Consider the following 15,640-nt stretch of genomic DNA (forward strand, 5'->3'; position numbering starts at 1 on the left):
GTTCTAAGTGGGACACAGACTGTGGTCCATTTATCACAGCCGCCGTGCTGACAAATCTATGTACGTGAAGAGAAACTGTTTTCACTCAACTGTGTGACTCTGGGGCATCTTTGTGATAGAAATATAATATAGATTAATAAGACATTGTTCGCTATTCAAATAGTCATTTAGATAAAGCAAAAGAAAGCACAAAGCAATCTGTTTTATACTACTAATAACCCTTTAATTATAATGATTATATGTCATATTCCATTCATAGGAATATTTATCAATATGAGTGGGTAAACCAGTTGTTCCCAAAAAATGGTGCCATTTTTAAAAAGAGATGTTCACTCTCAAACAAAAAATGGCTGTATCTGTGTACATAAAAGTCACTGAAGGCCCCTGGTGAGATACAAGGTTCCTGAAGGCATCTCATTTCATATGGAAAGATGTTATCTACCACTGTAACTCACTTCGCAGAGTCAAGTCAAGGTGTTGTATCCAGAATGGGTGTAAAACTTGGAACTGGGTCTAAACTAAATGCAGCTTCACTTACCTTTGCAGCCTCTTTGGGCAGGTCAAAGGGGATCCGCTGACGGACCTTTGGTGGCAACTGAGTGAGCACCTCAGCCTTTAGACGACGTATCATGATCTGGCTAAGCCGCTGGTGCAACTCGTCCAGATTGGATGCTCCACGACAGTCCCACTGTCTCCGAGGCCCAAAGAACCTGTGTGAGTAAATTAGGAGGGAAGCAGTAGCTACGAATGCATTCACGACACTTTTCCAACCAAGAGAAGCTCACTAAGAATACATGCCTATTTATGGAGATGCCTTGAAGAAATAGTTATCCACATTTAAACAATCCCACCTGGGAGCTGCCCGGTTCTTACACAGCCTTCCATCGCTCACCGCTGAGCAGCTCTCCTGGAGCATCGAGGGAATCAGTTCTTTGCTTGAGGGCACTTTGCAAAAGCAGGAAACTATTCTGTCTAATGACCACAGGAGCAGTTTTACCTCAAAACCCGCCTGCAACTTTTACAAGTCTTTAGCCAAATGGATTTTTAGAATAGAACTGGCCCTCCACACTGAGGCTGGTTAGCAGCCATCTTGGCTGTAAAGGCTGGCAACGAGCAACTGCCAAAATTTTCAGTTTCACACTATTTAAACTTGTCATTGAGTTGTGGGGAAGGAAACTCAGTCCTTCCCAAAAAGACCGGTGTGACGATTTGAAGTGTCAAAATACCAGCTGTGACGTTGTTTTTCAATCTCCGGGGCTGCAGCTTCCTCACAATCACTTCCCTATGGATGGGAAGACACCACCACATGCCCCTCTGAGCGTTTGATCTCCATTGTGAATGTATGTCTGGAGCCCAGGACAGAATTCCCTCGCCACGGCCCACATTCCATACACAGCGTTATCATTAATGGTGCCGAACCCATCCCTGACCAAGCCGTTGGCTTTAATGGACAGCCAAAACAATGCATTTGATGTTTCTGCTCAGGCATGTTACTGATCACCACTGGCAACGGGCAGCCTGTTGGCATTTAATGCTTGGCTACGGTTGTGGTCTGGCTCCGACAACAAAAACTCAACTCAGCAGAGGTGCCACTCAGGTACCGACCACAATATCCCAGCAGACTCTTGAAAGAGCACAAATTAAATGGCAGGCAAGAGCTATTGAAACTCTGCTTACTCCATTGTGGTAGCAAATGAGAGAATGCGTTAAAAATGAATGAACAGACGTAGACGCTCGGTAAATGCTATAGATTGATATTTTACAGAAGCAAGACGAGTTGCTGTTGCAGAGAGTTAAACAAATAAATGGATAGATTATTTAATAGTTATTTTAGCCCAGAATAAAAATAATCACAAAATGCTTTTTATGAAACTATTTTGATGATCCTGGTAATGGATTTGTCTCCCTATCATCTTGAAATTGTTGCAAAAATATGCTAAATATTTACTTATATGTTAATATTAAAATACAAAGAAAAGATATGTTTGTACAAGTATATTGCATGGCAGACCCACTTGTAATGAGCGTTGCAGTATTTCTTGGCATAGTCAGACCAGGTTCCAAACTTTTTTGGGTACAGGGCATCAATCTGCATGAAAAGCTGTAAAACAGAGGGAAGAGATGGAGGTAATAAGAGCATATCAGAATAAGGTATAATCCAAAAGGTGTGTTCCTGTCTATGACAAGTCCATGTTTGTCTCTCCATCTGCTAAGGTAAACAGCCACCAGCCTGAGCTGCCATACATCTTCCCAATTAGAGTTTTCTATTTGATCAATATTGACATCCATTTTCTCTTTTTACCTTTATCCCCCCCCCCAAAAAAAAATCTTTTTTGAATAACATCCTGCCCATTTAGCTCAATAATGTGTAACAAAGTATTACATCTTTATTATTGCTTAGTAGTCCTGATTTTCTAGCAACCTTGTTTTTGAAAGCTTCAGGCAATAAATCAAAGGCAGAAAGGCTCTACCTGTGCTTATGATTAGTCTACCGTGGGCTTCTTGTCTGGAATACATTCAAGGTCCCGTTGTCCTTCACCTAGTTTACAAGGACGGTGTTGGGAAACTGAGGTAATTTGTGTCAGTACCAGTTAAGCAGGAAAAAGTGCTCAGATGAACCACTAAAAACCTTTAAACAATCACAATTCAATACTAATAAGCCCTGCATCTCCAAATTCAAATTTTATAATCGGTATTATGTTGACATCCTGACAATGGCCCATTTTAAATCTAAGTTCAATGATTGTGTCTGTGAGCACATGCTGCAATGCACCTTTGCCAAATGTCAGCGTTTGCTGCAATTTTGGAGGTACTGCCAGGTAATCATCGGCAAGACAATCTGAATAAGCAGTTGCCGAGAAAATGCTATTTTGAATTCAGCACTTGTTCAACAGGAGCTTTGCATTTTTTTCTCCCCTCTTCACTGTTGGTATAATGGGTGGGTGGAAGAAGGGCACATCATGAACGGTGCAGCACGCCCTGAGCTGTGTGCTGACTCGATGTCAGAGCCACAGTGAATAATAAAGGCAGCAAGGAGACTGGCACAAACGCAGGGACAGGGCCTATCAGGTTTATGCTGTGGATGATAAAATGCTATATTCAGTTTCAGATTCTTGTGACAGGGATAGAGCGAGATGGAGGAAGATACCTGAACACTAACCTCAATGCTGCAGGCAAGTGGTGACAGAGACAGAGATGGCATGGATCACAGACAGAGACACACACTTTCTCTGATTTGTTACAATTTCAAACTTCATTTGTCTTTGGAATTAATTAGCTACCACCGAGTTATTGTTATTTGGCTCTGGTTATAATACTAATAATATGTTTTTCCTTACATTTACACAGCAGTTGCGTATCGGTGTGGCTAAAACACACAGTCAAAAGAAAAGTCCAGGGTAACTACGGTGTGGACAATAGAATGTTTCTGTTGTTTTGTTATTTATTGGGTTTGGGGTGCTGTGGTAGAGAGGACAGAAAGTTGGTTCAGTGTTACACACATCTGTGCTACCAAACAGGACTATGAATCTTTTGTTAATGCAGTCTGGCAGAAGAAGATTAGAGGGTGTTTTAGCCTCAACAAGAATAGTCATGATTATTTACATGTGTTACTTCTACTCTATTGGTTTGTTTTTTCTTGTTTCTGACTCATTTTGTTCTAAGAATTCACTTGTTATTAATTGTATATCACAAAGCAAATTCTACATAGATCCAAGATGCATTTCTTTTCATTTCTGCATTTATTTTAAAAACTGCAACAGCTGATTAATTATAGGAATTTTAAATACACCGATTTAGCCATTTTTTTTTATTTATTCTCAGTCTAGAAAAAAAAGAGTGGAACAAAAATATTGGCTGTGATGCGATGTGATTGGCTAGTGACACTGGATGACAAAACCTCAGAAACCCCCCCCACAAAAGCTCAGCATTTCATCAACATTTTATCCATTACAGAATAGAGTGGGCAAACATTAGCTGCCATTTATGCTCTATTGTGTCTTTACTCTGAGACTGAAAAGAGGTTTAAATTCAACACCACTGCTTCTTCTTCTGTGGCTGCAATGATGGAATATGGCTGGATTATCCTGCTGCAATATACTGCATATAAAAATGATATAATAAATCATTACAGAGAGGGGAATGGCTCCACCACTCTCCAAACACTGTTGTCCTGTGAACAGTGCTTCTTATTGTCTCTAAATTCAATAGTTCCCTTCCTGTGTGCTTCTTTTTATTACTTGTCTCATTTATTGCAGCGCAGTGTCTGTTCATATCAGCCTTTGTAAATGAAGTTCCTGCAACAAAGGTTATTGAAATAAGTCCATACGATCCTAGAGGATAAGTGATGCCGAAGAGAGTTAATTGTCTTTTTGAATGTTGGATGAGTGTGGCCAGCTCTGGAGCATGTTACCATGGTGATCTACCTACAGTTGCACAGTCAAACACCTCTATAAGAAGTCAAGGCTCGAAGTAAGCTTCACTGCCTTAAACACTTTCTTGATGAATGCATCTTTAGAATGCTCATGGAGACATTTTCAAGCACCTAGACGCGTTTATGGCGAGCTGATAAGAATCACGTCACGTGAATTAAGAAAACCGTAGCAGATTACCTCTTCGGGTCGACCTAGGGCTGGGGTCCCGGTGAGCAGGACGGCCCGCTTGGCACTGTGAATTAGGGGCACCAGAATCTTTGTCCGTGCAGCGTTCCTGGATTTTAGATAGTGCGACTCATCCACCACTACCACGGCAAAGTGCTGCCTGTTCAGCGCCTCTATCAGGGCCCTGGCATCAGTGGTGAGCAGGCCGTAACCCAACACCGTCACCTTACTGCTGCCAATACCCCTGGAAAATGACACATTTAAAGCAAATGTAAAGGCCAAAATAATAAGGATGATAAATGTTTTACTGAGTGTAACGTTACTGAGTTTTAAAGGCAAGCAGGCAGACAAGCAAACAGTAACCCATCACACTAACATTGTAGCTGATGGGCAGCTGAGAATGAAGGAAGGGGAGCCAAGCAGAGTGATGTGGAACAAAAAACCAACCCACTGGCCCAAACAAAGAGGGAGGCCTTCATGAGCACATGTAAATTTTGCACACTCCAGGAAGGAGGTTCTAGTTTCCCTGAAGCACTATGACCTTAAAGCACATTTCACCATTAAATATGTTCAAGTTAGCACTTAAAGTTCTGGAGCAAATCCTGTCAAATGAATACATTTTGATTTGGTACACAGATCGTTTATACAGATTAATGTCAGAATTAATACAGAGAGTGGACTTTATTTCACAGTTGTGGTGAATCTAATCCAAGCCACAGCTACCCGTTTAAAACGTTTAAGTCGGGCAGTTAACTCCATGTTCTTTAAAAAGCTTTAGCATTTATTGATTCAACAGTCTGATGCCCAATGTAAATGTAAATGCCTGACATGGCACTCAGGTTTTCTTAACACACAAACATGTGTCATGGCTTTCATTTATTTATCATCACTTCACTTAAACAGTCCTTTTCTTGGTCATTCTAGGTGACACCACAAAACCCATAGATAAACAAACAGTGTATAAATGTGGATAACAGTAATTTCCAAAATAAATAATATAAAAAGATTGCAGCATCTGCCATCCTCTAATTTGTCACCCCCAGCACACATGCTTCTAAGCTAAAATAAACCTGAGGTGCCATTCATGTTCTACAAAAGAACAAGCAAGTCAAAACACCAAAAGGAGGTGCTGCATAATTTTTCTTCTTTCCTCTGCGTTCAGTCATTAACACATCCAGTTCAAGGACACATTTCCTCCCCAGAAGGCTTTCACAACCTCTCTTCACCTCAACTGTGATGTGAGGTTGAGAGCACCCCCCCCCCCCACCCCCCTCCGCTTCCAAGTCACAGATACAGAAAGTTAGCTCCATTCGGGACTACAAAGTGCAACAAAACTAGGCAAAAGTTGAAATGCGAATCAAAGTAACTGATTTCATTAGCTTACATATAAATTAATATACCTGGAAAACTGTTTCTCAACAGCTTCAGCTGTTGTTTGACACTGTAGATGCAGACACGGCATGATTTGTCTGTCACGCTGATTAAATTGTCACTCAGAACACTGATTTAATTTCATTTTTAAACTGTCTGACCAAGCAGCTTCACTTTTAGATAAAGTATGTGGTGAATAAGGAGGCCATAAGACAAGAGACACTATCGCACACCTCAGCATCTTATTAAATTTATTATCATCGTTGGCATGAAGATGGGGATAATCTATAAGATAGGATGGTCACCTGTTTCTGCATGGAACTAAATTCTGAGCAAGATTCCAGAAAGTAAAATGAATATGTGCATTATTTTGATATTTATTGAATTATAACATTAAAATTAGGATTAATAATTACAAAAAGAATGTTTTTCTGTGAAAAATATGCTGCATTTAGAACTTATTCTCCAGCAGGTCTGATTAGGAATTAAATGCTGTGACCTCAAAGAGAGAGCATGATAATCAAGCTATAGTAATCAAAAGTACAAAAACCACAGATTTCCTTCAAGGTTATAATTTTGGGCTGTAAAAAAAAAAAGGCTTTACTCATGGGGCTGAAAGGAAAAAAGGCTCTATCTGTTTGCCAGAATAAGCCTTTCACTGACAAACAGTTAATCAGCCACATAACGTGAAAAGCTTAAATGAAGTTTGCCGAGTCTACATCACGTTTATGTTCAAAACTATGCAAGGCATTAGACATTCACAGGCTGTTTCAAAAAGGAAGGAATCTATAACTGTTCTCAGTCAGTAGAAAATGTCATTAACTTATATTATGATCACTGCTATTACTATACCGTAATTGCAATTCTTTTTATAAACACTGTTCAGATAAACGGTTTTCTGTATTTTTAATTTGAAAACCAAAACAGTGAACTGTGGGGAAGGGCACAGGTCATTTGACAGCCTGTGCAGTGACTGGACCAATTCACAGTCTTTTTTTTTAATATTGTTGAGGATAATTCATTAGTCAAGCATTTTATTCCAGAGCTTTGGCTTTACCAAATGACATTTTAGCACACCCCACTCTCTACTGTGTTATGCCTGATCCCACCCGTCAAAGAGCTTAAACTAACTGCACATTTACTGCTCTGCACCAAACGTAGCACTTAGCTTGTGAATTCTGGAGAATTTTGCAGCTAAAAACACATATATTGGAGGAATTGGAAGTACGTGGACAAAACTGATAGACAGAGAGAGAAGTGCATATGGTGGTCAGAAACATGACATGATTTTACATTAAATGTCATGTGCATTTAACAAATCTTTATTATGTTTTTACTTGGGTTATAGCGACGAGCACAGTGCAAATTACCTAAAGATGACGAATAGACATTGTCAGGTGTCTGTATTGGTGTGGATTGGGGGGTGACCTACATGGTGTGACTCTTGTTCTCCACCAGGTTGATGTCTCCAGGCTGCAGCTCAGGGATCCACCTCTCCAGCTCCTCGATCCATGGATATTTCAGGGACGACGGTACCACCACTAGGAGGGGCCACTCCTTCCTGAAAGCAGATGCCACTGCAATGGCCTGCACCGTCTTCCCAAGACCCATCTGGACCAAGTAAATCAACATACAGTGAGGCAGGAGAAAAACAAGTCAATCGCCCACCAGCCCTGCAATAAATTGCATATGACAGCTGAGCTGATGTGAGGCCCATGTGTAATAAGGTCTCAGAATGATTCTTGTGTCAAAACAGATTAGACACATGGGAGTGCTGCGCAGGGCTGACAAATTAATTTGGAAGGCATGTAGCAAAGTCCCAAGATTTTATTTCGGGAGGGGGGGAATAGATTTCATGAGCCAGCGTTGCGTTTGCTTACCTCATCAGCAATCATACATCTGTAAAACAAAAGAAAACAGAGGAAACTTTATCAGATGAGTTTGAAGATGAGGAAATTGTATTGTGAAGCTTCAGATCAGGGGGGAAAAAAATCAGTTGCTATAAAAAGACTTAATACTTTGCATAAAAACACCTGCAGTGAGAGAGGAGTGCTCAAGGGCACCACCGTTTTCATCAAGGGTGCTTGTCCAAATATTTTGGCTCATCCAGCAACTGACATGTCACAACCTGATTTTTCAAACCTCTCCGGCCACCTTGAAGTCAGCTGCTCTTGGACATGTTACAAGTACATCACATCTGATTTAGCTCAGTGCTGACTTTTTTTATACTTTGGAAAGTGTTGTGTTATTGAACTGTTGTGTTTACTATTTCTCTGCCAGAGGCAGCTGAGGGAATGCTCTCAATATTTGTGTTTATTGATTATGAGTAAAACAAAATAGCATTTGCTTGTTAAGAGTCTACAGTTTAAAACCTCAAGCACAACAACAATATTACACTTTGAAGGACACATTGCTTATTGTCTCCATTTATGTTGCTCACATAAATGGCAAAAACAGGTTGTACTCTAAAATTTTGACATTTAACATTATTTACATATTTATTTAAGTGTGATGGTTTATTGCTTTATTAAATTAAGTAAACCCATTATCTGCTGGATGTTGCTTTTTATCAGAATAAATTAAACATTCTTCGCAGAACATTAAAAAAGAGTGGCAGCAAATCCCTCATAAAATAAGACACACAGTTGAGCAGATCTTGATGAATAAATACGTGCTTAAATGTTCCTGATCAGAACTGATTTAAAGTTAGGGGTGTTTTAACTCAGATGTATTTGTCCCTAATTGATCTTGCAACTGATCAAAGCTCGACATTTGAGAACGCTTGGTCGGCTCACAAAGCTCAAAACGGCTTCAAATCAGATGCTCTTCAACAGCTGCTCTAAAGAAAATGACATGAAATGCAGAGAAATTGCTTTGACAACACTGGGGAAGTATTTTTGCAGCATTACTCCAGCCTGGAATGATATCTTTGCTGGAGAGCAGCGTTCTCTTGTGTATGCCCTTGGCTTCTTTTTGCTGCCGAGGAGCAAAAATTGATCGGTTAATCAATGGTTCATGTTTATATCCAGAATATGACCATCAGCTGAGCAAGCTTACCTTTAGAACATTTGGGAAAATAAATCAAATTACAAATTCATCTAGATTTAGAAGTGCAGTCATAGTATACTTTTGATGCCTGGAAAAAAAAAACACAATTATACATTTTTGGGGGGCACTGGTAGCCCAGCCTGTAGGGGACTGGGCTGAGAAGAGGAGGGTTCTTTGTTGCAAACAAAACTTGGAACTGTTGAGGCACCCCTGAGCAAGGTACCGAACCCCAAAACTCTCACAGAGGGCCCTGCAATGATGCTGGCAAGTCTCTCCGGGGTGTACACAGCCTTTGCCCATATAAAACTGGGATAGGCTCTGGCACCCTCACTGTGACCCCAAAAGGGATAAAGTCCTCATGAAAAAGCTGATAAACTGTTTAGATCCATCTCTGTAAATCCCGATAATTCTTCTCCACCTCATAGCTTTCACTGAACCGAACCTTTAACTTGAACAGACTACTTGATTGCCTGTCTGCCGGACTTTTAAATGTTTAACTAAGCATTTAAAAGCCAGCTAATTCCATCTTGTCCCTATGCATATGTAACTTTGTTGCGTTTAACTACATCACACGTATATAAAAGGAACAATGTGAGGATGACACATTGTGCAGATGATAATATGCCCACAGAAGGAGCAGATGGATGAACCGCTGTTTCACTTCGCCCACTGGGTTTGAGCCTATTGTCATGACCTTGCGTATTCATAAATGCTTCCAACATCATGTCAGAACAAACTGTGTAGCGGAGCAGCTCTGAATACCTCAGACCCAGTCTCTCATTATTCTTTCTCCTCCTCCACTTCCTCCCTCCACTCTTCTCCGCCCCATTTCTCTCTTTCAGCTGAGGAACATGATTAATGTGCACTGGTGGTTTTTCTAATTACTAGCACACCGGCCCAGTCAGCGCACAGCATGAGCGCGTGCACACACACGTATGCGTGTGCAAATAAACACACAAAAGAAATGCAAGAAAGCAAAAATATAGGATGTAAGTGTGCATGTACACATACTCTATAGAGCATGTGCATATGCATACACCCACCCACATGCCTCCACACTCGCTCACTGGGGAGGCACAGCGGATGGGGCAGGTGCTTGCCATTTCTCCACACATTAATCATCCTCCTTTAAATAACCTGAGTGTCGTCTTGACGGTTTGAGACTGTAAGGATGCTGCAGAGCCGTTGCCTGACAACGACGCGGCCCCTGTTGCCCTGCACTTTCCAATGTTATCTCTGAAACCCACAAGCCGCAAAGTGTCAGGAAATGGGCTCCCATGCCTCTCCAAGCAAAGGGATGATGATTTGATGGGTTCGACCTCTGTGCAACGATGTGCCACGTGACCCTGTGTCTAACCTCAATCATCCAGCCACATTTAAGATTCTCCACCGAGAACTGGACCTACAACACATGGTGGTCCACTGAGAAACTGGTCAGGGTCTGCGCTGCACAAAACACTGCCTCAAAGGGGGCTAGCGGAGAGTATACTACAGGACAGTTATGCATTTGAGTAGCTTTTAGTGTGTCTCATTATTGCTTTCACATATTTCAGACTATAGAAAAGAAAAACCATTCAGTAATTTTTAATGTAAAGAGACTCATTTATTCATTTAATAGCTTGTGTGCTTGACTCAGCAGAATATTTATATAGCAAATTTATGATTGTACTATCAAATTAGTGGCCTTTCAATGGATGTTGTGTTTTAGCACCATTATTTAAATATGGTATACATATGTCAAATACAAATAATGCTGCTACATAATGGTAACCAGAATTTCACAGGAATACACCGCTTTAACTAGTACAGGCTTTCCTGAATGTGTGTTACTCTACTACTATCCAATCTACCACTATCTGCGTGTTTTACTCAAAGGCAAAGAAGACAAACAATCATCATGCAACACTGATGAGCAGCTGTCTGAAGCAGTGTCAAAAGCTTGGGTGAAAATGGGAATTTGGTATCTTAATAAACAATCATTGCGATTTCTTTCCAAAATATTAGCACATGTCGGGAGTTTGAGTGACAGAGACAGCAAAAATAAGCCTTACAGCTGCACTGACAGCTTTCATTCCAATAAGTTACTGAATTGATTTTCAAGCTTAATTAAAGTGGCACTGTAGAGACTTTGTTCACTGATAAAGGTCAGTGTGGTTCTAAAAACAGACTAGAATCAGTCACCATTCAGTCAGCCTGAAGTTTAAAACAACACACATTTGAAAAAAGGAGAGAATGGAAAAAGTTTGTTCTTCTTAGGTATCATACATTTTATGCCAGCTCCTTTGAATTTTCAAATAGGGCAGTGATAAATCCTGCTTCCTTTGCACTTCTTGATTCCCCCCCGAAAGCTTTATAAATTATGGGGTTGCTTGCAATATGTCTGAAAAATCCAGGGTTCAAATTGAAAGATACATTTTATTTGGTGTTGATACAGCTTTTCAATGGAGGAGTGAGTCTTGGATACTGATTAGAATAATCAGTAAACTATTCATTTAGTACCATGCATATTATTTAAAATAGGATTTATTTACAATGTTTTCTCTTTATTATATGAATTAAATATTACTTGTAATAATAAAGCTGCTTACTTTTCAGTCACTGTTTAATTGAATCATGCTCAAATGATCAATGTAGATCAATGATTTTATATTGTGCAGTATCTTTACTTAATACATATTGTAAAACCCATTTCTAATGTGTAATAAATGTATCAAAAATGTGTGTACACAGAACACTGACTCAGTAGTTAAATCATCCCAGCAAGAGGCAACATAGTCTGCTTATTGATCTCTTTTGGCATCATCAGAGCAAGTCTTATTCAATATAAGCACGGACAGTCACTCGCAGTAATACTTTGGACAAATCGAGGAGTGCAGGCATACATTACATCACATGGCCAGTTTCAAAACACTGTAACCCCATAATGGAAAAAAAACGGGGGGTTTAATGGATATAAATTTATTGCAAATTGAGGGTTTTGGCCAGAATTTGTATAAGATCCCCCAGCTCTCTGTATACATGTAATGGTCCCTGGCAAAATCTGAGTTTTAGTGTTGTTTAACACAGCATATGGAACTTCACAGACAATACAATCAACTACATCTCATGGGTTTTTATTGCCGTCCCGTAACACAACTTCACCACATTGTCTACCTACAAAAAAGAGAAATTCACCCTTCCTCCTACACACACCAATTCAACAGGCTCTATATGTATTTGAATTGCAACATTTGATGGTTCGCTACCCTTGATGATCTGGATATGAAAAGACACAATGACGAAGAGATTTAAAGGAAAAATCCTCCCACACATCCTCCCACACTGCGAGATATTCCACATCAAACCTATGATGCTGTGTCTATTTCAAGAGCAGTTTTTTTCCTGTCGTCCATCCTTGTCTTGTTTCAGTGGAGACATTTCCTATTCATTTTTACTATCATCCATTTTGTTCTGCAATGAGCCTCTCAATAGAACTGAAATAAAGAGTATATTGAAAGATACTGGATAAACAAATACAGAATACCTGTGTGCCTTAAAAATAAATAGAAAAGGGAGAAAAAATTGAACAAAATCAGAACAACTTAGAGAAAGCAGCAATGCTAGACAAGGCTATCCAAGAGTCAGATTTCTTGAGGGGCCAGTCCATTACAAAGCAAAGCTTTGTTTTTCCATTGTTTAAATCTTTTTTTGTTATCCCCATGACCATCCTCTTGGATTTTTCATAATTTTGAAAGATGTCAACAGGATGATTATGTGGTAATACAACTGCTACTACAAACAGGTATGTCCCATTTTAAATTTAAAAAAAAACATAACATTGATGAATCCATTACTATATTTATGCTGCAACATGAGCTCGGAGAGTCAGCGTCCAGCTGCCATTGTATTTATCCTATTTAGTTTGATATTCCACTTTAAAAACAACTTCTATGTGTTTCCAAAGAGAAACACTGCACGGTGCTGCTCTTAGTGTCACAGTGATACCAACTGATTGAGGTAATTGTCCACACAGTGCAGCAAGAGCCAATTGATTTATAACCCACCCATTCAACAAAGCAACTCCTCCCAATGTTTCTGAATCAATGTGGATGCTCTGCATCAACAGCAGAGCTGCTGAGATTGGCTCCCCTCTGCTGACCTTCCAAAGAACCAAGTGTACATCGACTGTTCGCGTAAAAGGAAATGGCCCAGCTCGTTCCTGCAGTTAATGCTCAACATGGCTTAACAACTGCAAACTCGGGGGCAATGTCAAAGGCTGTCAGTGAACTACTAATTGTTTTTAAGGAATCCAGACAGTGTGACCTATAGAATTTACAATGTACTTACAGCATATCCTGACTATTAATCATTAGAATTTCTTGTAGATAAGAACCTGAGGGATTGCACTGCACACCTAAGAGCTCCTCGGACACAATATTACATTATTTACACACAGATACAAATCCAGAAATTCTGGCAAGAGGAGAGACAACATTAAAATCTTAATGACATCACAAATTGTTAGAAAAATATCCATCTTTAGAGCTTCTACCCTTTGTTGTTCTAGCTACTGGTGTTGAACAATGTATGAAGCTCGGGCAAAGCATCAAGAGCGTTGACAACACATCTAAGTTTACAGCATCTAAAGAGAACTCATGAATAAATCAATATTTACACAGTGAATATGTGACTAGAGGGTTGCTACAGTTACCAAGAAAGGGACCAGACAATATTCACTAATCTCTTCTTCTGCATTTTTAATATGGTTTTCTGTGCTGCCTTTGATGCTGATGTGCAACAAAAACGCTGCCCTTTGTGTTTGATGGAATAGCTGGTTTTTGAACACAGAGAACAAAGAAAAAGCTGTGATGTAACTGAGAGGCTATTGGTACTTACCTTCCATTCTTTGACAGAGCAAACTCCACTCCCTCCCTTTGGAAAGGCATAAGGCGCTGTAGAAGCTTGTGTGGAAGGCCTGACAGTTGCTGTGACCATCTTGGGTCAAAAGACTGATGATGACCATCTACATCCATTTCCATTCAGCTTATATTTTACTCTGAATGGAAAAAAATAAATAGAAAATACACACACACACAGATGAGACACAAGAGAGAGAGAGATGTGTGTGAAAATACTGAAACCCTTCAAGCATTACAGCTGTAATTTAAACATTTTCATTTGTAGCTTCGCAGATAAGGAAATGAATATGGCACACGAGGGGCACACGGAAATCGCACTACAAAATAAAAGCACACCCGGATATGGATTTAAATGCTTTTATTTCTAGTAACTTTATGCTACATAAATAGAAATTAAATGTGACCTATCTTAAACAGTTGCATGCGCCGTCAGATGAGCAGTATAATTCGAAACTCAGAGCAGGACAGACTCCTGCAGTATAGCTGAGTCTTTTGTGGTGACGTATTTAATGGGATTCAGACAATGTGCGGTACCATGTGCGCATTTATTGTTTAAATCCGAAATAGAAGTCGAGAATAGACGACTCGAGCATGTTTACGTATGTGGATGGATCCCCTACCAAAAGAGATAGTGGAAGATCAGCGTTCGAGCAGCGTTCCGGGCAGCAGAGCGAACACAACCGCCCTAAAGTTTCGCAGCACTTTTAAGGTTCACTCGGTCTTCAATCCCGGCATCTGCGGCGCATTTTTCTCAAGGTAAAGAGAACAACTTTCTGCTCATGTCTGCCCGCAGTTTGCCTTGAATAGCAACCTATTGCGAACAAGTTCCGAGAACGTTGGACGGAATGGGGGCAAAAACGACAAACTCGACAGCAGCGTGCTGTCATAACCAAAAAAGCATCCAGCAACGGCAAGACGTGACACATTTCCAGCGCCATACGCGAACGTAAGGAGCTGACGCACTTCCCAGTCGGCTGGTCTCCGCCGCTTCTCCAGCGGGCTGCAACTGACCCTAGTGACTCCACCGTCGGTAGGGACCGCGATTGTTCACCGGTTGTAAACCCAGCGGTAAGACCACGTTAAAGATGTTCACCAGCTACCGCTCTGCGAGTGCAACGCTAGCCCGGTGGTTGTGAGAGTGTATCACGGGCTAGTTAGCAGTGAATGTCTCCCCTGCTAGTGCGTGACAGCGCGGGGCGCCGGTGTTTGGCCGATTTCAGCGTTAGCAATAAGCCACGGTGCCAGGTAATTATGGTTAGCCTAGCCCCGACACGATCCAGAGCCAACGCGTGTTGTCTACAGCTTTGTCCGGAGTGCACGCATGGCAAACAAGCAGTGTGCTAAATATTAGCAACGGTACTCACTGTCGCCATGCACGCCAGGAGCCGATCAGCAGTCGCCCCAAGATGGATCTTAATTCAATAACTTTCGGGCCTGGTTCGATTGGTTCTTTCCTCCCAATTTACGACAGCGAGCAGTTTTCAGCAACACTGTCAGAAAGCCGCTGCATTAAACCGATCGTTTAAATTGTGGCCATGAGTGGTTCAGTACCCTTCCAGCCGAACTTTAGTTGCATGTATCAGAATTTATGGTCGCCGTCTGGAGATTTTGGGTTCCCTGATATTGACAAGATGATATGGCTCAATTTGACATGTTCTGAGGTGATATATAATCCAGGAGGAATGACCATCGTGATCTGACTGACTTTTTCCTCAAAACTGAACC

At 40.7% G+C, this 15,640-nt stretch overlaps 2 protein-coding genes across 6 annotated transcripts in view; one reads left to right on the top strand and one right to left on the bottom strand.

The window, feature by feature from the left end:
* Nucleotides 1–15,461, bottom strand: part of zranb3 (zinc finger, RAN-binding domain containing 3) — a 56,581-nt gene extending 41,120 nt beyond the window's left edge. For 2 of the 4 annotated variants that reach the window (XM_029840072.1, XM_011606164.2), the window contains exons 1-7: nucleotides 15,280–15,461; nucleotides 13,893–14,052; nucleotides 7,850–7,868; nucleotides 7,402–7,580; nucleotides 4,611–4,842; nucleotides 2,016–2,101; nucleotides 539–710 (exon numbers count right to left, since the gene is read on the bottom strand). In XM_029840072.1, the coding sequence (XP_029695932.1) occupies nucleotides 539–710; nucleotides 2,016–2,101; nucleotides 4,611–4,842; nucleotides 7,402–7,580; nucleotides 7,850–7,868; nucleotides 13,893–14,035 (831 nt within the window). In that variant the 5' untranslated portion in view covers nucleotides 14,036–14,052; nucleotides 15,280–15,461. Of the gene's footprint in view, nucleotides 1–538; nucleotides 711–2,015; nucleotides 2,102–4,610; nucleotides 4,843–7,401; nucleotides 7,581–7,849; nucleotides 7,869–13,892; nucleotides 14,053–14,535; nucleotides 14,665–14,878; nucleotides 15,017–15,279 lie in introns of those variants that run through there. The other 2 variants (XM_011606167.2, XM_011606165.2) reach the window with 2 other exon arrangements.
* The window catches only part of LOC101079216 (R3H domain-containing protein 1), a 34,180-nt gene continuing 33,088 nt past the window's right edge, over nucleotides 14,549–15,640 (top strand). Inside the window, exon 1 of one of the 2 annotated variants that reach the window (XM_029840076.1) lies at nucleotides 14,549–14,671. The gene's annotated coding sequence lies outside the window, so the exon portion shown is untranslated. Of the gene's footprint in view, nucleotides 14,672–14,846; nucleotides 14,984–15,640 lie in introns of those variants that run through there. The other variant, XM_029840074.1, reaches the window with a different exon arrangement.

The sequence above is a fragment of the Takifugu rubripes genome, chromosome 8, assembly GCF_901000725.2.
Source record: "Takifugu rubripes chromosome 8, fTakRub1.2, whole genome shotgun sequence".
NCBI classification, from domain to species: Eukaryota; Metazoa; Chordata; class Actinopteri; order Tetraodontiformes; family Tetraodontidae; genus Takifugu; species Takifugu rubripes.